Below are 23,302 nucleotides of genomic sequence, written 5' to 3' on the forward strand. Positions count from 1 at the left end.
TTTTTTTTTTTTTTTTTTTTTTTTTTTTTTTTAATCTGGTCAGACACTTTCTACCATCTTCAGCATCTATAGCGCCGTCATCCGTCTGCTGCAGCAAAGCTCCAATTAGCTGCAAATAGCATTGGCAGGCGAAGTGTAAATTTCTGACTCTTAGAATAGAATCCCCAACAAATACTGCGTTCTAAACGGTCTTTATTTCTGCAGCATATTGTCCCCTAATGCGCACTTTCACTTATAGCTTTGTTTTTTTTTTGTTTATACAAGGTTTTGCGATTTTCTTTTTTTTCTTTTTTTTCATCATAATATGCCCTATAGCCACGCTGAGCCTTATGATTTCTGTTTGTAAATTACATCTGTAAATCTTGATTGCTGCCCTTGAATGGCATGAAAGTGAAAGTCCATCCAGCTGCTCAAATGCATCTTTAAAATGTAATAGTTTAAGGTCTAAACAGGTTCTGAGTTCATCATATTTTTACAGACAATGGCTGATTAATAGCAGGGATGCTCCATTATTCTCATTTGTAAATTTCTTAGACATGTTTGAACGTTATAACTATGAGAGTAAATAAAAAAGAAATAAAGAAATGTGTGTGTGTGTGTGTGTGTATACATATGAGAGAGAGAGAGACAGGATGTCATTTGGTTGGATAGAAATTCATTTTCTTCCCGTTTCATTTCTGATCGTATTTTGAACACGAGATGTTCTTCCCGGTTTTAATGTAGCCTGCTTTCTGATTTATTAGTCGGTCTGAACTCCCGCTCCCTGAAAGAGTGGGAGCTGACAGCTGTCTGTGGAAAAGTTCTTGGCTCATCTCCACCCAGAGGCTTCATTTTGTGTGTGAGGCCTGCATGCAGCATAGCTGTGTGTTTTGAGGGTCATCCCAGAAAGGCTTCACCCCGGGCTAGTGCGAATGGAGAGTGCACAGACAGGCACCTCTGGGTGTGTGTGTGCATGCGTGTGTGTGTGTGTGTGTGTGTGTGTGTGTGTGTGTGTGTGTGTGTGTGTGTGAGAAGTGTTAGGATTCCTTGTGGCAGATGAGCTCTCTCTCTCTCCCTCTTCCCCTCAGGCTGTTAGAATAAACACAGCAGAGGCAAATAAAAACCATATCCTGACAGTGCAAGACATTTTCACGAAAATGCTAACCAGAATCTAGTAACTTGTCTGGAAAGAAGAAAAAGGCCAACACTACGGCAGGTGGTCCCTACGCAGTAGTTTAGAATGGCAGGCGTGGGAAATTAAGTACTGTGATCTAAATTTGGGTTGTGGACGGCCGAGTGGCTTTTAGAGAAAGAGTATCCGTGGGTACAGACTGAGGAAGAACAGACGGTTTGCCCAGGAGCAAAATGTGCTGAAGCCAAAGGAGGAAGGGGGGGCGGAGGGGTTAAGACGAGGGTCCAGATGTGCGACAGCCGTGCTGGCTGCCTGTTTACATTTCTCAGCTAACGGGAGCATATTTTTAACCTCTGCCTGCTTTTGTTCTTTGTGCAGGTGCTGGCGAGTCGGGGAAGAGCACCATTGTGAAGCAGATGAAGTGAGTAGCTGCTCATTGTTTCGCCTTTCCTCCCGTTCGTTAATCCCAGCTTATTGTTTTAACCGAATTAGCAGTTATTTACATAGATGTGCTGATTTAAACTCGAGACTATCTACATGGAAAAGATCTGAAATTTAAGGAACGAGATCCATGTTTTCCAAGAGCTTTACTGTTTTGGAAGCGGCATATCATCAGAGGTGGGTCGAACAAATGTAACATTTTGAAAAGTAATTCTTTGTAGTTTGCTAAGTAAAAGCACCAGGAACATGAGCTGTCATCACAGAATGAAATTCACTTGAGACTCTTCCGTCTTGGAAAAGTCTTCATACCCGTTGAACATTTTGCTTTTCACCACAATCTATTTCAATGGGGTTTTTTTTTTTTTTTTTTTGTAATAGGTCGACTGAAAGGTGCTCATAAATATTTAATGAAAGGGAAATGATACTTTATTGCAACTGTTTTGCAGTTAAAAAAAAGTTCAGCACTGTGGTGAGTAACTGTATTCAGCCCCCGTTTAACCTAAAACCCATAGATAAAATCTAGTACCAACGTCAGAAGTGACCCGTTAACTAAATGTAGTCATCTGTGCGCACTTTAACCCCAATATAAATGCACCTGCTCAGTGAAGGCCTCCGAGGTTTGTTAGAGAACACTGTTAAGAAAAACACAACATAAAGACTAGGAGAAACGGCACATGTCAGTCCTAAGCTTTTATCTATCGTCCGGAAATGGAAATGGTGTGACCCCAATGCAGACCTAAGAAGACCATCCATCTAAACTTGACAGACTGGGCAGGTAGAGCATTAATCAGATAAGAGGCCGTTGGTAACTCTGGACAAGCTGCAGAGAGCCACAGCTTAGGCGGGACAGCCTGTTAACGCAACAGGTTTTAGTTGGGCACTCTAAAGATCTGGCTTCCCCCCAGATGCTGCAAAATGCTCCAGATCACAACCCTAAACATGCACTTTAGCATATTTTTATTATAAATTATAAACCGTTACTGAAGGTCTTTGCAGATATTTTCTGATATGACATTTTGGAAATCCTGGACCATCCAGGTCCTCTACAAGTATGCCATAGTTTGCATGTTACTATATTATTACCTCTGCTGAGTTTGAGTGCAGATTACATACTGATATATTGTATAGAAATTATACACTAGCATGTCTGCATGCATTTGAATTGGCTTGACATTAATTCTTAGAAGAAAAGCTTAATAAAGATGAAATTTATTTGTGTTCAGGGACATTAGTAAAAAAAAAGATCATCTTCAAGACACTCAAGATTGGTGCTTAAACGCTTCACACATCATTTGTATTGTTTGTATGAGGATGAAAACACCATGGGCTTTCAGTAATTTTGGCTGGGGCTCACAGTGTTCCACTGTGAGCTCACTTGAATTTTAATTAGATCCCATTCAGCACAGCACACAGCTACTGAGCATCTTGGCCGTGACACACCGGGGGAGATGGTTCTGTTTGGTTCCGAGCTGAGCAGCTTCTCGTTTAGCCTCGTGCTTTTTCAGTCACACACTGACGTCTTGCTTTTTATTTCTCGGGCCAAAATCTCAGAAAATGAGTAAATATTTGTTTTGTGTCCCTCGGTGGATTTTTCGGTAATAAAATGTTTTAACGAGAAAAAAACAACAACCAAAAAACCAAAAAACCAATGATTTTACAGTGATATGGAAAGTGTTGCTCCTTACCACATGTCTCTATTTTTACCCTTTTGTCACACTTGCATATTTCAGATCATAGGCCAGCCAGATTTTTCAAACCATAATTTAATTTAATTTAAGGGCGGGGATATGTGCTGCTTTCAATGCAGCTTATTACAAAGCTTGGTTTTTATTTCTTCTGTTAGGCCCTGTTATTTTTTTCCAGTTTCATGCTTTGCTTCATTTTCCAGGATTATTCATGAAGATGGGTATTCAGAAGAAGAGTGTAAGCAGTACCGAGCAGTGGTCTACAGCAACACAATCCAGTCCATGATGGCCATCGTCAAAGCCATGAGCAACCTGAAGATCGACTATGAGGACAGTTCTAGAATGGTAGGGGTTCGAAGTCGCACACTTTTGCTTTCTAGGACCAAGAATCACTGCTGAAATAACGCCACGACTGTAAAAATGACTAGATTTTGGTCTTTGATGTCATGAAACCTTAGAGCTCGTAACATTAATATTAAACCTGCTGGATGTTTGCATAAGGATTGTGCAATGAAGATGCTTGAAACGCAGAGATAAAATCTCAGCTGGTTCCATCTAAACCCTTAGCTTTCATCACATTTACCCCGTGGGACTGACGCTGCAGAGTCCATCCAGATCTCCTAAATGAGGTGGAATAGTTTTTCTTGGGAAAACACCAGGACAGACTTTGAAGATGGCCGCCTGCAGAAATCTATTGGAGGAAAATGCAAACAGCCACTTCTCAATGGGGAAGCTCCCAGTAAAATATTTAGACTTAGACAGTTACAGCAATGGAAAAACTCATCTCTCTTCTTTTTTCCCTTTGCGTTCAGCAGAAAGCAGATGTTGACATACAGTATAAACGGGCGCAATATATTTATTCCTCTATGTCTTGCGTTAACTCAGCCTAAACGCCTACGGTTTTACGTAAGCTGTGATTTCTAAAGTTATTTCTAATTTATAAAAACCAGAGTAAATAAGGATGTTACTTCTTTTTCCACCTGTTCGCCTGTGTCATTACCTTCATCATGACTGCAGAGTGATGTGGTTAATCGCTGGAGTTGGACAGTTCATTTCCTTCTGATTATCACAAAGAACAGTTGGTGCCATTCGAAAAATCTATTCACTGTTGCACTGTGCACATTGTGTGGCACGTCAGCCAAGTGGACCTCCTGTGGGCTGCAGCTGACATGGCTTCGAGGCCCGGATAATGGTTAACCAATACATGGAAGTCTGCCCTGCACAGCAAACACTAGAGGTTTATGTGAGCCGCTGTCTTGAGGTGAAAACGCACAGGGCCAGTGGCGTCACGAAGGTGATGCAGCAGGTGCCCTTTCCGTTCCGTTGATCAGAAAGCTCCTCCTCCTGCCGCTGCTCTGCTCTGATTAATGTCGGCATTAATGCAAATGTCTTGCAAGCTGCTCGGTCGGTCGACGCCGCGGAAACGTTGACCTTAAAGTTGTTTGCGTGGGCATGAAAAGGACAAGGCAGCAGAGTGATATTTATAGTTACAGAAACTCGCTGCAGATGTAAAACTCATAACATTCTAGATTACTTCCATTTGTCAGTTTCAGGCTGATTGGTGACTAATCTGTTCTTTCCTTTTTTTTCTAATTGGAAACTTCAGACAATGTAGTCTAAATTTTTTTTTTTGTTTCTGTCGTAGCTCTTTCAAAAACAGTAAACAGCTCAGAATAATAATTTTTAAAACATTTAAGACCACACTTAACATGCAGCATAACATCAAGTCTATGTGTTGGCTAAGTAACATCGCTAATCCCTCCTGTTATCTGATTAGTTTTGGACAAACAAGAGACTCTGCATTTTTGTTTCCATTTGCTTCCATTGTTGACTATTAATGAAAGCATAATGATTATTCCCAATGAAGAGAGCATGTCGGCATATGCTGTTATTCACTCATCTTTTTACTTTCTTCATGCATTTTCCTGAAAAGTCTTGCACTTGCAACAAAACTGTAAATATCGTCACATTTCCTTGATGGCACCAGCAGTTTTCAAATGACGCCTTTCATGTGCGTGTTCTCCGCAGGACGATGCTCGCCAGCTGTTTTTACTGTCTGTAGATGCAGAGGAGCAGGGCAGCCTGCCAGAAGACCTGTCCAAACTCATCCAGCGGCTGTGGGAAGACGGCGGCGTCCAGAGCTGCTTCACACGGGCCCGGGAGTATCAGCTCAACGACTCCGCAGCCTAGTGAGTTTGTGCGACAGTAGCCTGAGATGAGCACTTGAATTTTAAGCTCCGTGTTTGTGTCTCGACTTGGCGTGGGGGCAGTAAAGGATTTTAACTGTATGAATATGAGTGGGAACGCCGCAGCTTCATGCTGCTGCAAAGTTTAATTGAAAACAGGAAATCTATTAAATATCTCTGTGTAGATTTAGTTTTTCATAAAGTAAAGAAAAAAATGTATAAAATGAAGACCTGCTAAAATTAGTTGCAGTTTTCAAGTTATTGACTGCTGATGCCAGTCGGCCTGCGGTCGGCTGTTCAGTAAATATGACGCCATCAAACTGACCCGATTGTAAATTTGTCGCTGGTTTGAAACTGTAACTTTTAAAATGTTGCCTTGCTTAGTCTGCAGCATCTTCACACGTGGCTCAACTCTTCTAGATTTAGAATAATCTCAATGTTTACCAATAATACTAAATAAAAAGTCAGAAAAAGAGTCGTAACATAAGGAAAATGCACAGAGTGATACCTTTAAGAATAATTCATACTTGGATATTTAAAAAAAAACAAAAAAAACAATGTTATTTAGAATTTGATGTTGTTTCGTAGACACCAGTTTTGTTATAGTTTTTATTTTCATATCCAAATTTTGATTGGTCTATCATAAAATAAGCAAAAATATGCCAAGTAATGTAAAGAAATTAGATTTTAAGCCATTCCTGGATGCTGGTCTGAATGGTTTTTACGCCGTACTCATAAATCAACACATTTTGAAACGCCTGTACTTAACACAATAGTAACCTGTTGCAACTGCTCATTCAGTCCTGACCTCCTCCGTGAAGCCTTATTACCTCACTAACCCTCCACCGTGGAGCGCTGCGTTCGCTGGCCTCGCTGCTCAGTGTCACGGCAGCAGTGAGACTCTGTGGTTAGGATGCAAGAGATGTTTATCTCCGTGACCCTCGGGGTTGATCTGATACAGAAGTCTGGAGAATACAAACCTTTGTTCACCGTACTACGAGCCGCAGCACGAAGAAGCTGCTCTGATTCGTCTGGACCGGCTCGTTGACGGGGCTGCGACCTCTACAGGTTGCGTCTGTAGGACACCGTAACGCGTTTCAGAAGCGATTGCGCCGCGGTAAAGGCAGGATCCGACTCGCCGGGACATTGACATTGTCCTGTTTATGTTGGCTAGCGTAATCTAAACTTTTCTGCGTCTGCTTCTCAGCCAAAACTGCAGGGGGTTGTGGACAACCAGATGGTGGTTCATCAAGGTTTTATAGTGTGCTAAGAGAGTAAGTTGATATAAGGGTGGACTAAATGAGTCTGGCATCGGGCCTTAATCCATGTCAGAGGACTTGAAGAGAGCCAGAGAGAGGAAGGGGGAAGATGAAGTGTGAGCAAGGGAAGTGGCACGCCTCCCGCCAGACCTCTGTGCTTGTAACAGATTCAAAGACGGAAAATACTAAATTGAATCGATTCAAAAGACCTCAACCTTGTCATTGATTTCTCTGTTGGAAAAAAAAAAAAAAAAAAATCCTCTTTCCTCCCAAGTGTTCTTTGTGCCGTCGCATTTTTCAGCTTTACACTTTCTTGTCACACTGCAGCTGCTTGCCGAATTCAGCTTCTTCGCAGTTGTTCATCATAATGAACAAATCGAGCACAAGTCTGACATGTTTGCTGAAAGCGGTCACGATCACTCTCTGCGATGACGGCCGTGATGCTGCTCCTACACACTCGTGTAGGGAGTAGGAGCTGAAATATTTGCACGTAGTCTGCATGCCGTGCCAACGTTTATCTCAAGGGTTTTCTTGTCGGTTAAAAAGCCAGAGATTCGGTTCATTAAGGCATTTTACTTCAAGAATAAATGAAAAATGACACGACCAAAACTACTTTTACTCTTCAATTACAACAAACAAACTTTCATTTATTCTATGCTTTTTGCTGAAGTGTTAGGACTTCCTCTTAGTCTTACAATTTACTCCAAAACGTCATCCGACGCTTTCTCGCCGAGACGAGACGGCAGTCTTTCACAGATGCGCGTTGACACGTGTGTTTTCTCCTCAGCTACCTTAACGACCTGGAGAGAATAGCCAAGTCAGACTACATCCCCACACAGCAGGACGTTCTGCGGACCCGGGTGAAGACCACAGGCATCGTGGAAACGCATTTCACCTTCAAGGACCTGCATTTCAAGTGAGAATCCTTTTTTTTTTTTTTTTCCTCACAAAAAATCGGTCTCTTCATTTGAAAACCTACTTTTATTTCAGCTTTCTGAACGGCAGGACATTAATAGGCTGTATATATTAGTGAAGGTCTAAGAGGGGGGGAAAAAAAAGGGTCTCTTGCTCAATTACTCAAAGATGTACCTTTTTTTTAAAAAAAAAAAAAAAAAAGAAAATTACAAAAAATACATGAACAAATATGCATTGCATACCTGAGGAAAAAGTTAGGATACCCTAAAAGCTAATGTTACTCCCAAAACTCAGTGAAACATTCCCGTCTACCTCTGACGTGGGTTTGCCCAGTTCATTAGTTTCAGCTGCAAGATATTTAGGTGGGTTTTTTAAGTCGGTCCTCAGTGGGCTCCAGTTCTGACTGGACCCAGAGCTTTGTACTTCCAAATATATTTCTCACTGAAAAAGACTTATTTCATCAGCATTTTATGGAGAGTTTTTTTTTTTAATGCTTTTCATTTTGTGTTTGGGTTCAGGGGGCGGCTACGATGCAAAATAAAATTTCTTATAAGTTATGTTAGCTTAAATACAACATTTTCATAAGAACTGAATGTAGCATGGTTACTTGATCTATAAGTTGGTCTACATGCCTGAAAAATACACAATACTGCCGCTTTAAGTTCTTCTCATTATTGATAATGAGTTTTCAGGTGTTGTGTTCATTTCTGTCATGTAAAGTACATGTTGGTAAAACACTCGGGCTGTTGCAGGGTGTCCTCATTTATTCAAACGACTGTTCTGGATAAAACCGATGTAAACAGTGATGAAGATGAGCCAAACTGCGTGAAGTGTGTTACGGTTAGTCAGCTCTTATTCAGCCTCTTAAAGGTCTGTGAAACCGACACAATCGTCTAATTAGTAACGTTTGGCAACGTGAAACCTGAGGTGTCGACGTTGTATTCCTGAAGTTTCCTCGGAACGTCGCTCTCTTCGCCCTCGGTTACGCTCAAAACGAACCAGTCGGACGTCATGCCTGGCGATAATAAGCGCCCTCTTTCTTTTCCTTAACCTCAGTCCGCCTACATGAATTATCTAGTCGTGGAGAAAAAAAAAAAACCCTGCTGCCATCAAGTCTCCACCTGTCTTTAAGTCCTCTTGTTACCACAGCAACTATACTTTATAAGAAAAATACCAGCAAAATTGGAGAACGATGCCTGTACATCAGACGTTGCTCTTACGAGACGACGAGACAGAAACTTTGAAGACCGTTTGCTTTGCCGTCTGCTGCCTCGTGAAAGCGTCTCATTTACTCGCCGTCTCTCTCGCAGGATGTTCGACGTCGGCGGCCAGCGGTCGGAGAGGAAGAAGTGGATCCACTGCTTCGAGGGTGTCACAGCTATCATCTTCTGCGTCGCGCTGAGCGCCTATGACCTGGTGCTGGCGGAAGACGAGGAGATGGTGAGTCTCGCGGACTTCAAAACGGCTTCAGATCTCTTGCACGGCCTCTCTCTCCTAGGAACGGTTTTCACAAGGAGGGCAGCCGGGGGCTTCGATTAACTAATTTCCTTCTGCCTGGCTGGCGCTCTTTAATCTCTCGATAATTTGCGCTTGTCGTCCCCAGAACCGGATGCACGAGAGCATGAAGCTGTTCGACTCCATCTGCAACAACAAGTGGTTCACGGAGACGTCCATCATCCTGTTCCTCAACAAGATGGACCTGTTTGAGAAGAAGATTGAGCACAGCCCCCTGTCCATCTGCTTCCCTGAGTACACTGGTACTGTATGAATGCCAGCTAGTCTCTGCAGCTCGTAATGATTCCACAAAGTCTGCTTCAGAAAGTAAATACACATTCTGACGCCGTAGGAAGTGCTTCAGAGTCGATGTAATAACTGTGCACTTAGCCCCTCAATTTATACAGCCATAAACCTTCAGCTTAGACCCTCAAAGAAATAATCTGCTTCTCTTCATCTCATCATTCTCAGTAGATTTAAATAATTATGTGGATCTGTTTTGCATATTCTGACATTAACGTGTCTGATTTCATACAAATTTCAGTCTCTTTTTGTTCCGCATGCACAGATTCGCAATCTGATGTCTGCATTTAGCTACGAAACATCATGTTTTCAACTTAAAGTCGTACGTTTGTTGTACATCGCTTTATTTCATTTCATTTTACCAGAGCCTGTGGCTTGCTTTCACATTTTTGTCTTCCTCATTGAGATTTCATACCATCGGCCAACAAAACGTAGTGCGTATTTGTGAAGAAGAGGAAAGTGATGCACAGTTAACATAAAAATAAATAATAAGTGTAGTGAGACCTGCTTTTTTTTTTTCACGTCGTCTTGTTAGATAATGTTGGTCTTCGTGTCCCACAGGCCTCAACAATTACAAAGAGGCTGCAGCTTACATCCAGAGCAAATTCGAGGACCTGAACAAGAAAAAGGACACCAAGGAGATCTACACCCACTTCACCTGCGCCACTGACACCGAGAATGTGCAGTTTGTGTTCGACGCGGTCACCGACGTCATCATCAAGAACAACCTGAAGGACTGCGGCCTCTTCTGAGAAGCCGATCCAAAGAAGAATCAAGGTCAGGCCGGAGATATTCACTTAGAGATTCGATTGAGGTTTTATTTTTTTTTTCTGTGACTGATTTGTTTTATTTTATTTATTTATTTTTTTTTTTGTCTTTTTAGATTACTTGAACAGTTCTGATGACCATGACGGGGGCGTTTATACACACACCACGAATAACTGCACTGTCCATAAACGATTTCTGCTTCAATCTGCTTTTTATTTTTGTTATTCTAAAGACACCTAAGAGACAGAAAACCCAACGGGCCTTCCAGATGTTCCAACGATTGCCGATCCTGCCGCTCAACTGTTTGGGCTTTGACCGCAAAAATAAACAATTATTTTATATTGTTTTTCCTTCATTTTCAATTGCTAAAGGAGAGAAAGGATACTATATATATATATATACATATATATATATAAACACCTAAATTTAACTTTTAGATCCTGATGTGCAAATTATGAAATGTTTAATCGTGTGAAACTTATTTTTTAAGATGCAGAAGAAGGATATGGACATAAAATGAGATTCATAAGAGAGAGGAAAAAAAAGTGCTTTTTTTTTTAAATACTGTTTACATTGGTTCATCATTCATAGCTAAACCATATATTCTGCATGTCTCCACAGGACCAATAATAGCTCTGTAATCTGCACAAATTATTCTAACATTCCTACAAAATGATTTAAAAAAAAATAGATTTTTTTTTTTTAGAAAAAAATTAAAAAAAAAAGGTTTTACCTGCAGGGGAAAATTTATGACAAAATGCTAACGTGTATTTAAAGTTTGTGTGCACCTAACATGCTATCACTTTTTATACTACTATTCATTTCTGTGTCTATTGCAGTATGTTTTGTGCCTTTACTTCTGTTTACAGCCAGTTCCCTAGATATACTTTCATTACTGTTTGTCCTACTTTGCTCCTAAATTTGTTTTCTTTCGGGGTTTTTTTTCCTCAGTCTTTGATCTATGAATACTTAGTGATTATTAAAGAGATATCAAAATCTAATTCAGAAAAAAAAGGTTACTGTTTTTGGTTTTAAAAAAATGCAAATATTGGTCTTATATGATTTAATTTAAATAAAGTAGAAATCACTCTTGCATATTGGTTTTTGTTCTGGTTTTTTTTTAATGCAAGTACTCTCACAGCAGTATGCTTATTTTTTTTTACAAGTGCATCTTAATGTTAATGTAATTGAAAAGGTATTGGATGATGACTTTAGTACACACAGTGATGTATCTCAAGCATTTAGTTTTGATTTTGATGTCGATGGCTAGCGGCTTATTGAAGCCCCTACATTCAGTTCATCAGGAAATGAAATGTCTCTTAGGACAAATAAAGTAATTAATGTAGCAATGTTCTGTTGGTGTTCAAAAAATGCGGTGTCCAAGGACGACGATGGAAAGTTTAGGGGAAGGAAAAAGTGTGATAGAAAAACGTGCACTAGCAACAGGTTGCATGCTTTGATTTCTCTTTGTCACCAGGCCATCACCAAGGTGACATTTCCACAATTGGTGATGATTTATAAAGCAATATCTTCTGCTATTGTAGATCCACTGTGTTTTATCAAGTCCAAAGTCAGAGCCACGGTTTACCTGGACATTTTAAAGCACTTCATTCTGTTTCAGCGAGCCTTGTGGAGACGCTGATTTCATTTCTATACGGTACTGTCAAGAGGAAGATGGCTGACACCATGGCCAACCTTACAGATGACTTCAAACCCACTATTACAACAATATAGCACTTCTTAAAAGCCAGGTGTTGAGTGCACACCACATGGACACACATCCAGACACTCGTGTGTTGCAGAGCAGCCTACCGAGTTTGACCAGGATGAGGGCTCCCCGTCTATCCAGAAGAATCACTTGAAGACTCGGCTCTTCATGGAGCATCTTCTACTTCACACCCTTTACCTGTTTCTGCACTAATGATTCTTTTTGCATTAGCTTATGTTGTTAATTGAATATTTGGTTTCTATTAGCTTTAAGCCATGATCATCAAATTATGCACATCATTGTCTTCTCTTGGGCTGTAGCAGACGCACGCAAGCTGCTTCGATGTCCGATGCAAATTTGTAGAGTTGCGGCTAAAGCTACTGCGTCATTATTTTAAATTATGAAAATAAAATGAGAGGTTAGAGTCCTGATGTTGAGGAAAGATGGGCAGAATGGCTACACTCAATAACATTAGCAATTACAAAAAACGGTAAAATTATAAAGATAAAAGCAGCTAAAACATGTAATTATATTAAAAGTATAATCATAAAATCCATGTCAGTGCTTGCATATATTTATAAAAGTATGTAAGACTTAAGCTATGAATTCCTGCGGTGTGTTTTGTTTTTGTCAAGGTATATTTTTCAAATTGAATGTTGCAGCTTCGCCTTTGGAAACTTGCAAATTGTTCAGTTTTTTTTCTTTTGCAAGCAGCACATGTATATGTCACAGACTGATACTGCCACCTGGTGACCAGTCAATACAAAAAATCATTTTAATTAAAAATGAAATGTATGTGAATGTATCTGTCTGTGGCGTTCATGCCTCCGGCAGCTGAAACCTGATGAATCAATAAGGGGGAAGCAGAAGAACAGTTTATTAAAAAAAAAAAAAAGTTGCAAATTTTTCTCATGCTTTCCTACATATCAAAGTTCATATCGGAAAAGAATTTGAAAACTTAGATCATTGGATTAAAACCACCCAACGGCAACATGCCTAAACTTGTATTTGAACTGGAAGCGTATCCAGCAGCTGAGAGGCGTTACGTGCCGTAAGGCATGCAGTCGAAGCAAAACTGCTGAATAATGTCACTGGAGCATCAACCAGGCTGGTTTTACCTGATTTCCACTCTCAGGTCTGAATGAAATAAGGTGATTTTAAACCACATTAAGGATGGAAACTTTTTATTTTATTTTATTTTTTTATGTATTCCACCAGTTTTGTGATTTAATTTGATTTTAAGGGTTTTTAAAGTGAAAGTTCTCTGATGGACTCCGTGATCCTAGACTGTAGTTTTTTTTTTGTTTTGTTTGTGTTTTTTGACAAAAAGCTTGAGAAGTTATGGCTTACAGGTTAGCTTTTATTATTAATTTGTCATGGACAAATGATAACTTGCTTACTTTAGCTTTAAGAATATTGAAGATGCTCATTTCTTTTACATTGGAATTTAAAATGTGACTCATCACAAGCATTAATTTCTGCTCACATTAATGATTGTGCCTTGCAGCTCATGAAATCCTGAAGTTTAATTTCATTTTTAATACTACATAAGATTCATTAATGAGGATTTAACACAGAATTAGACTTGCAAAGTCACGCTTTTGTGGCAGGTATTGATACTTTTTAACAGTGTGAACAGGTTCAACCTCTTGATGGAAAATGGCATCGTCTTAAAGCTTGTCGGCTCAGGAAAACGCGAGTTGCTCTAAAGTTTTCTGGTAGACCGACATCAACAAGACTCACTAAATTAAACTAAACAAAAATGTCACACTGGCCCCTTAAACAACTTGATTTCTGGGTCTGTCCACTTTTCTTCCAGACTCTGTGACCTTCATATACAAATCTAATCAATGTCTTTTTTTCTCTCTCTTTCCTTTAGTTGAGATAGGAGTTTCTGGTGAACAACTGTGAAGTCAGCCGTCTTCTTAATGATTGTGTAGGGAAAGGACTTTAAATATCTAATAAAGAATTATAAATCTAAATCGTTTTAAAATCAGACATAAAGAACTGAGTTTCCGTTCTGCTTCACCCAGCTGGGCTGTTGGTCCTTTTCTTACAAAACCACAGAAAAACTTGATTTGGTTTGAACCGTGTTCACTAGAGGGCGCTGCAGCTCCACGTCTGCAGTCGCACAAGAAAGCATAACCCTGAGTGCAATACTTCAGTGTCCGAAAGAAAAAGAGGAGATTCTTGAAGGCTTTAAAGACGCAATCTGTTTTCTTAATTTTGCAAAAACAAATGTTTAAATGTGACCCTAAAACAAAGCAATCTTTGAAGAAAGTTTTAAAAGAAATCTTACCCATTACAGTTCCTTTAAACAGTAGTTTTCTTCTTAAATCCCTTAAATCCAGATGTAGGCAACAGTGCTTGACCTTTTAAAAATAAAATCATCTGTGGGTGTAAAAACAACAGAACAAACCCGGGCAGGACAAAGTGAAGAGAAATGATGTGAAAAGCTGCTTCTGAGTCAGTGACGCCTGAACTCCCAGCCTTGATAATCCCGCCGCATTTGTGACAATAGCAGAACACAAGAATTAGACGTATGGCACTAAACACGAGAACGACGAGTCCATCTCTGACCCTTACTGGCCTGGATTTGGTCAAGCACCACTTTTACAATATTAAAACCCATTAAGGCTTCAGGAAAGCAGGGATGAAGATGTGTACAATTGAATTAATCTCTAGTCCTTCAAACTGTCTCTTGTATAATTACTTGCTTCATGCAGAGCTGCTGGAGTGTGGGGGAACCAAAATTGCTGGCTTTCCCCCCCCTTTTTTTTTGGGTTTAATGTTGCAAATTGAAAAGCACACACTGAACTCTTTCATGTGGTTATCTTGCTCTCTTTAGGCCGTTTTTTTTTTAAACAATGCACAAAGAAAAAAACCATGTGTCGATAACGCAATTAAAGAAGTGCAAATAAGAGAAGACATTCTAAAAAAAAAAAAAAGATGAATGATTGAGTTTGCATTTTAAGAAGTCGTATTCCATATCAGGGTTGATTGTTTGTGTTGGATGAACTGGTCAGGACCTGTTATCTCTGTTCATATGTTAATGCTGGACTCAGTGAGGTCAAATCTGCACCTGAACAGTGGCTCGTCAACGGCGAGGAGTCAAAGCATTCTTCCTCGCTCCGTCAGCTTAGCACAGACATCAGGCCTCTGAATGCTGTGAACGGAGAAGTGGAGCGTCGAATGACTGCCAGGGTCCAAAAGCTCACTGATGGTGCAGATTTGCATGTGTGCGTTTCGTATTCGCTCAGATGAATAGTTTGCTGACGGCAGGGCGTGAGGCCGAAGTGGCCAAATGGATGGCGCAGACGACGAGGAAAGATAGCGTGAAGGTTCAGGTTGATGCATACATGCAATACAGAGAGGCAAGACAGCTGAAAAGTAACACAGCTTCCAACAAGCTTAAAGGCGTTGAGTTTATACACAAAAGGTTGCTTCACAAATGCAATTCCAACATTTCAGATGTGAATACCGTCAAGTTTTTTTTTTTTTTTTTTAAGAACAAAATGTTAAACGATATGGAAAGAAGTGCAATGAAAGTATGGATTTCTATGTAGGATTCCTAAAATCCGTTTGCAAGACTTGTTGAAAATCCCCCCCCTCCCCCACTAATTGAGGTTTGCAAACACAGGAATTACGCTAAAACAGCTGGCATTGGGAAACATGGCAGAAAGATTTCTGCATAGACTCTGAAATGTTCAAAGCTGTTTTCGAATTCAGTTTTTGGGTATTTGATTCAATTTGACTTCAAAGACCTTGTGAGTGGCTGTACAGTGGCGCAGTTGGTAGAGCTGTTGCCTTCCCGGCCCCGGTCTTTCTGCATGGAGTTTGCATGTTCTCCCTGTGCATGCATGGGTTTTCCCCGGTTTCCTCCCACAGTCCAAAAACATGTCAGGTTAATTGGCCTCTCCAAATTGCCCCTAGGTGTGAGTGTGCTTGGTTGTTTGTCTCTGTGTTGCCCTGCGACAGACTGGCGACCTGTCCAGGGTGTATCCCGCCTCTCGCCCGGAACGATAGCTGGAGATGGGCACCAGCACCCCTCCTGACCCCACTGACGGACAAGGGTGTAAAGAAAATGGATGGATGGATGGATGGATGGACCTCGTGAGCCATGATGAGTGATGCTACGGATGCCAAGATAGAAGCAAATGGCGACGACGGTCTTCAAAACTTTTGATTCATCTTGTGTGCGTACAGCACGCGTTAACGTTGTATTCTGCTTGTATCACTTGAAAGAGACCAGTACAGTGTCACTGCATTGACAAGAACATCTCTCTTCCTGAGTGCCGAGTCCATGATTTACTGAAATGATGGAGACATTGTATGCCGCACCGCATGTGCATGTAAGGTGAGGATAACTGATTGGGCTAACTTTACATCTGTATGCATTGCGATCACTTTTGATCGCAATGGGTGTTGTGAAAGTTTTGGACCCCTCCAGGAAAAAATAAAAAATAAAAAATCACCTTACAATAACACATCAACCAGAGTAAATGTTCTTTGCTTTTTATTTTTATTTATTTATTTATTTTTTAGGAGCAGCCTGGTTTGACGAATGATGAACGAGGATGAATGAGGATATTTGATTGCAAAATCCACTTCTGCCCTGATCCTCTAGCTACAGTCCATGCAACATTCTCAAGCATTTTTCTGTGCTCAGACAGAATCCAAGTAAGCAAAAATAAATAGTACTCAGAGGAAGTCGAGATGTATCTTTTGTGATATCACAGAAGTTTAGCTTTTTGGAGGGGAGATTTGATCTGCAGCAGTGATATCACACATAAAAAGAAACACTGAATATGAGAGGCTGCTATTTATGTAGTAAACCTATCTATATTTAAGTTTGGAGTTCAAAAATCCTCTGCTAAATTGTTGTAATTGTATTTTATGCAGCATTCTGATTGGTCACATTTTACAACAAAAACGATGTGAGAGAAACAGTTCGTAATTGCAAATTGGAATGATAGTTTAGTGAAGATCCTTCCCACTGAACTCCTGCCATCAGTCATTTTGTTTTATAACTTCTACAAATAGACAAAGAGTGCAGCTGTTACACAGAAGACAAAGCAACAGTATAATTTGAGATGTGTTTTAGCAGCTCCGTGTGGCTTCGTTTGTAAAGGCAGTAAAAAGCAAGCAAGCCACGAAGCTCAGGGGTTTGTAAATTTGTGCAACGAGATTCCTGCTTTCTGATTGGTTCATTCAGACGCGGGTCGCTGCTGATTGGCTGCTGAGCGCGCAGCTGTAGTGGAAGGGGAACAGCAGTGAAATATCCACTCCGCTGCTCTTCATCCTCAGCTCAGACGGCAGGACTCAAAGCTGGAAATTGTGTTTTCTCTGCCGCACCACCGAACGACCCGGGACGCTTTTCTCTTTATGGGACGAATTAGACCCGCTGAACAAGCAAGGTCACATCAGAAGTAAGTGTTTGTACTGTAACAATCCTGTAGTGATTTCATTTTAAAGAGACAGTTCGATTCTTAATCGGGTCCCTCATGGTTTTTTTTTTTTTTTTTTTTTGCAGGAGGTGACAATTTGAGACACGAGAACTAGACAAGATGGTAAGTGTACGTCTTACTTGTTTTTTATTTTATTTTATTAAATAACCACATGTGATAAAATATATATTTCAGTTAGACCTATTTGACATGGAGTGCAATATACAACTAATTAGACATGTTCAGACAAGGCTGCTATCATCACAACTCTGCAGCAGCTGTTGGCTGAGTGATGCTCTGATTCCTTCATTTGGGAGTTTATAGTTGTTGTTTTTTTTCCTGCAACACAGAGGAAATGTACTTGTCACTGGTCATTCAGGTTTGTTTATAAGTACAAACGCGATTATTTGCATGCAGAACGTTTTGTGATTTAGTACATTTTCTATTTCCTGCTGTATTTTTCCTGGTGAGCTCATGGTTAGAAGCAACAGTTGGGGAAGTTTAAAAACTTGAAACGTTTGCAACAGGATTGTGCTGGAAATAATGGTACAGCCTTAAGGGGAAAAAAAAGATAATGGTGAATCTTACTAATATTCTAGATAGAAGAGAAGAAAACTGTTCTATTGGTGGTCAATGTTTTCAAATGCCTGTAAATGTAACCAGTTATTGGGGTCAGATCTATTTCATCATTATATTATGGATCAGAAGCTGAAAATTAAAAAAAAAAATTAAAAATTGACCTTCTGGAGTCTTGAAATTGTTCCAGCAATTTCTGTTCTGCTGGTTCTGTTTGCATATTCTTGTTATTCTTCCAGTGTAGAAGGCCTGGACACATGTTTTTGGCATGGTTGAGCAGACTCAAAGTTGTGTTAAACGAATACACTGGATTTGACTTTACTTGTCCTCCTAAACTTTCTCACATCCAACATCACATGACTCCTTGTGCGCCGTTCGAATTCAGTCCGTCTCCCCGGCTGACTCGGACCAATCGGCTCTGTGAGCTGCAGAGGAAGCTGGAGCGTTGTATTCCATGCTGCACGCATAGAAAGAAACGGGACCCTCTGGAGTTAAATCAGGAACCACGGGCTTCTTGTGTTCCTCCTAAGCGCTACTATTAATTGCGCCGATTAAGAAATTGAGGCGCAGTTAGACCGGTGTGGGTTTTTTGGTTGATTTGAAGGCAGGGCGTTCACTCAAGGTGTTGGTGCGGTTGAGTAAATTAACGGACAAACAGACATGTCTGATCATGATGTCTACGTGTTTAAGAGCTGTGTTCTTTATGCGGCAGGTCAGCTGGTCTGTAGGATTAGATAAAGAGAAAAGGCGTTTAGTCATTGATTGGTGTTCATTCAGGACAGGCCCCAGCCTGCCCTCACGTCCTTTTTGAAAGCCTTTGGTTATAAGTAAGGCGTAGGAGCTTTCTGCCTTGTGTCTTTGTGGGGTTCTGTGTCACAATTGTTGTGGATTGAACAATGACCCTTTCTCTCTTCTCTCCTCAGCTTTGCTTGCGTGACTCAAGCGACTGCTTGCAGGAGCAGATGCACTACATGATGAGGTCACTGCAAGATCTGAAGCAGCTGCGGAAAGCGTGCCCCGAAGTCCGCCGTCCTCTCGCTCCCCTCAACCACCAGCTGCCGGCCCTTGCGCGTCACTCTGCGGTGGCGCGCGCTTGCCAGCAGCGGGCTCTGCAGCGGGAGCAGCGGGCACGTATGCGAATGTCCGACGCCAGCACGGCCAGCACCTACGATTCGGCCTGCTGCCTAGCCAGCCCTCTGGAGGAGGAGAACGAGAACGAGGATGACGACGCGAGCAGCAGGCTGGGACTGAGCCTCACGCGGGACCTGCGCTCTCCCTGCAGCCAGAAGAGTTTGGAGTTTGACTCGGGCTACTCCGAGGCGTCCTGGCAGGACGACAGCGTCGTCCTCCGGAGGACGAGGAACGTGCGCGTTTCGTCCTCCGCCTGCGCGCGGATGAACAGGGCACCGAGCGGCCGCATTCGGCCCAAGTCCACATCCGACGCCTGCCTGGAAACGTGGACGTCTTTTGAGGTCAGTGACCCAGAGGACTGGACCAACTCCTTACTAACCAGAGGGAGGAACCGCCAGCCTCTGGTTCTGGGCGACAATAGTTTCGCCGACCTCATACAGAACTGGATGGACTTGCCAGATTGTCCGGAACCGACAGAACTGAAACCGAATTCCAGGCGGAAACTGGGGAGAGGCTTCTTTGGCAACATGAGGAAGAAACTGTCAGGCTTCTCTAAGTCGGTGGAGGACAGAGTGAGGATGAGATCCACAGACTCTGATCATCTTAACAGAGCTGCCAATGCTCCAAAGCGTCTGTCCTGTCCTGTTGTGCCGTCACAGCCTAAAGTCCCGTTTTTCCACCAGTCCCACTCGGGCATCAATGAGCTGGGCTCAGACTTCTACCACTTTGCAGCTCTGATGAAGTCAGGCAGCCGACAGCCAATAATATGCAAGGACATCATTGGCTACATCTGACAGGAGTTCATGTCAATCCGTGTGCAGACTGGACAATCCTGAGTCACTTTAGTTTTCTACAATCGCTTCTCACTTTACATATTCCGTTGTGAAAGTATTGGGAATAAAGACGTTCTCCTGACTTAAACTCTTAACTGTACACTTATTTATGTTTTATATATCAGTATAATTTGCACTGGAAACATGATGGCTGTTTGTTTTGCATTCCCGTTCTCACAGTTTCGTTACGACGACGCTCGTTTCTCACTGAAGGTTTGATTGAAACGGGCTTTTGTTTGCCTGAATGTGGATCCATCTGTTTTTGGTTTTCTTTTTTATTAAAAATATATCGCTTGGAATTATGTGTGAATATGTTTTTAATTTCATTGGAGTAACTACTGTGAATACACGATGGCTTTATGGCTCTAGTATAATTTCACACAAACTTAAAAGAAGTTTAATTATGACACAAAGCCACTTTTCAAATCGGGTAAAGACACAAAAGCACAGTGTTCAAATACGGCGGATTCAAATTCAGCCTCGCCTGCGATTGCTATTATCTACAGGCAGAACAGTAACTAGAGTTTTAAACAACCAGAGATGAGACAAATGTTAGGCTGAGCCATGAAGTTCATCCTGTTAGCACAAGCACTGAAGTCCAGAGTAAAGGAGGTACAAATTGAAATCACTCTGAGAAAAGGAACTGGGGTATTTACATAAAAATTGTTACATCCGATGCATAACAATTGTTTGGGAGTCGCTTCAGGAAAACTTGTTTTTTTTGTCTGTCCTACCACCTTAAATATAAAAAATAAATTTTCTCCAGGCAGGTTTGCCACAAAACTGAGGACAAACATTAAAAGCCCTTACTTTTAAGCATGGTGGAGATCCTGTAATGCTGTGGGCTTGTTTCCCTTTCAAACGTTGTTTGAGTGCATCTTTAAAGCAGGAGAATCATTTTAAATCTGGTTCCTTCTGCCAAATTAAACGTAGAAAGTTTTAATCGAGTCTTTCAGGAGCATAATGACCTGCGATGTTCAGGCAAATAAGCACTAAAATCAAACTAAAGGTTGGATTTGGAGTGAGATTATGCTACAGCAGTAAAAGATGCACTTCCTTTAAAGCTTTTTACCCAATTTTATTTATTTATTTATTTTTAACCAAGGATGCAAATAAATGCAGCCTGCACTGTATCACAGATCTGCTGACTTTGGGGATTTTAGTAATCTCTTTATAGGAGAACTCCCTCTCAAAGTTCTGCTTTTTCTCAAAGAAAAACTGAACCCTTTGGAGAGAAGTTAAGCGGGGTGCGAAAGCTATTTACGGGCCAGAACCAGAGACTGTGTCAACACAGAGCGCTGTGTGCCCAGTGAGGTAATTCCCCATGTGCCTGTGCAGCTGGAGGTGAATAAAGCTGAGCAGCTGGCTGCAGTTGGAGCAGAAGTTTGCTCTGCCGTTTTGCTTTGCGAAGCAGAACATCTCGCCAACAGCTCTCTGCCTCATTTAATCTGGTGTCCGCTCTCGTTGCGGGATCGGGTCGGCCGCACACTCTGGTTAATGGTTCGATTAATTCTGGCCTCGCCGGGGGAAGAAGGAGGGAGATGGAAAGGCGAGGTAAGTTGACACCAAGATAAGCCCGGGATCGTTTCACCTTTGCTTTTACAAATTCACTCTGTTCATTAATTCAGAGGGAGAAGCAGAATGGAGATAAAACAGGGATTTCCCATGCTCCCTTCAGGAGTTTTCCTCACTGATCATGCTGCTATCAAGGATATGACAGTGATCAGTAAAAGAGGTTCAAGAAGAGGAGTCAGGGAGCAATAAACCGAACTATTACTCCATATGACCTCAGCAGGGTGTTTGGAGAATCCTGTGAAATCTTTAATAACGCCACACACTTCACTTAACGCGCGTAAAGTTTGTAAACTTTGAGCTATGGCAGATGCGGCTTCATCAGGTCAGGTCTGATGTAAAGTAAGCTGTTGGAAGCTGTTGGCTCTTGACGTTTTCTGGTTAAAATTGGAACATCGCGGCAGCCGGGGCCGTGCTTTTGATGCAATCAATGCCATTGCTTAATCAGCCATGGGAACGTTGCCTCAGAAATGTCACTGATTCACGTCGACGTCACGTGTCAAAACACACTGAAGGAGTTAGGAAATCTCCCAAACTGTTTCCGGCACAGCCAATTTTCCATTTAGTCCGTTTTCCTCATTTTTGTGAGCTGTTGTCTTCATTTTTTCCCCTTGTTTCCTTCATCATGTGTAATCCACTCTTTACTGCATTGTGTTCCGAATATCAAGATCTTTGAAAGAAAAGAAAAAAGAAATACAGTATTTCAGTTGGAAACTGCGTCAACATTTGCCTGTGGCATGGTATAAATGCCCTTCTAAAGCTTTCAAACCATATTTAAACAACTTCAATTAAACTCATTGGAAATCTGTTGGTGTGCAAATGACAAAATAGCCAACTTTTCAATAACAGATGCACAGCTGTGTCTGAAGCTGCGAACCATTTCAGATCGTCACAGCTTTTCATCTGGTTTGATCTCCATCATTTCTCTACTGAACAAAAAACCCTTATTCATCCCATCACATGACAACAAGCGCTGCTTTCTGCCTAAGTGTCTGCTTTTGAAATGCAAATGCGCTCATTTAAAGCTAAATGATTTCTGTGGAAGTGATCAGTACCGTGAGGGACATTTACATGCCAAATAAAATTGGGTGAAAAAAAAAAAGAATGTTACGCCCATTGGGAAGTAAAGTAAAAACTGTAGAAAATGCCTTTGAGCATTTCCTGTATTCTACAATCATTTCTGGTGAGGAAAAAAAATAAAAAATCAGGACACACACACATTTATTTCCACATAAGATGGCCAAAATTACTCAGATTTATCGAATCATGTGAACATGGTGAGAACATCATTACTCAGCATTTTGAGAAAAGGTATTCCATGCTCAACCCTCAGTTTGTGATCCTGAGTGTTGAAGTAAGAGCGAACATCATGATAAAAACCAAAGCGAAGTCTGAAACCTTCAGAAACAAAGGATTTTAGTGGCTTAAGGAGCTCATCAGCAATGAGAAGATGATTAAAAGTAGCTAAATAGTCTAGAAGAAGGACAATAATTAAAACAACTATGAAGACACTGAGGAATGGCTTGTCCAAGCACTGGAGGAGCAGGACGGACGATGATCTAAGATGTATCCATTATCCCTAAAGAGTATTTGCAGGGTTTGCTGATGATATGAAAGTTCATGCCTGATCAAGATTAACCTGCATGGGAGGTGTGAAAGGAGGAAAGCTCTGCTCTCTAAAAGAAACATGAAGGCCAGACTGATGCTTGTCAGGGGGATTGTAGATAAACACTCCGACTTTGGCCAGAAGAGTCTAAAGCTGAAATATTTACACATTAGACCGTGTTGTACTGCTTTAGTGTAAGGCGATACGAAAAGCACCTCAACAAACTGTAAAGCACGGAGGGGGAGGTATCATGGTTTGGTTTGGGGT

The 23,302-nt window shown here is 41.3% G+C and overlaps 2 protein-coding genes across 3 annotated transcripts in view; both read left to right on the plus strand.

Annotated features, from left to right (window-relative positions):
* LOC106950501 (guanine nucleotide-binding protein G(i) subunit alpha-2-like) overlaps window positions 1-10,501 on the plus strand; it is a 53,774-nt gene extending 43,273 nt beyond the window's left edge. For both annotated transcript variants that reach the window (XM_015037407.1, XM_015037416.1), the window contains 8 exons: window positions 1,490-1,532; window positions 3,441-3,582; window positions 5,266-5,426; window positions 7,470-7,598; window positions 8,908-9,037; window positions 9,201-9,354; window positions 9,956-10,171; window positions 10,278-10,501. In XM_015037407.1, the coding sequence (XP_014892893.1) occupies window positions 1,490-1,532; window positions 3,441-3,582; window positions 5,266-5,426; window positions 7,470-7,598; window positions 8,908-9,037; window positions 9,201-9,354; window positions 9,956-10,146 (950 nt within the window). In that variant the 3' untranslated portion in view covers window positions 10,147-10,171; window positions 10,278-10,501. The remainder of the gene's footprint in view (window positions 1-1,489; window positions 1,533-3,440; window positions 3,583-5,265; window positions 5,427-7,469; window positions 7,599-8,907; window positions 9,038-9,200; window positions 9,355-9,955; window positions 10,172-10,277) is intronic.
* Window positions 10,502-17,102: 6,601 nt separating this feature from the next.
* On the plus strand, window positions 17,103-20,156 carry LOC106950513 (protein FAM212A-like). Its single transcript, XM_015037424.1, has 3 exons — window positions 17,103-17,299; window positions 17,404-17,440; window positions 18,817-20,156. Exons 2-3 carry the CDS (start codon window positions 17,438-17,440, stop codon window positions 19,816-19,818), a joined length of 1,005 nt encoding a protein of 334 aa, XP_014892910.1. The 5' UTR covers window positions 17,103-17,299; window positions 17,404-17,437; the 3' UTR covers window positions 19,819-20,156.
* The last annotated feature ends 3,146 nt before the right edge of the window (window positions 20,157-23,302 follow it).

The sequence above is a fragment of the Poecilia latipinna genome, unplaced genomic scaffold (assembly GCF_001443285.1).
Source record: "Poecilia latipinna isolate Pla-1442-1.1 unplaced genomic scaffold, P_latipinna-1.0 Scaffold24, whole genome shotgun sequence".
NCBI lineage: Eukaryota > Metazoa > Chordata > Actinopteri > Cyprinodontiformes > Poeciliidae > Poecilia > Poecilia latipinna.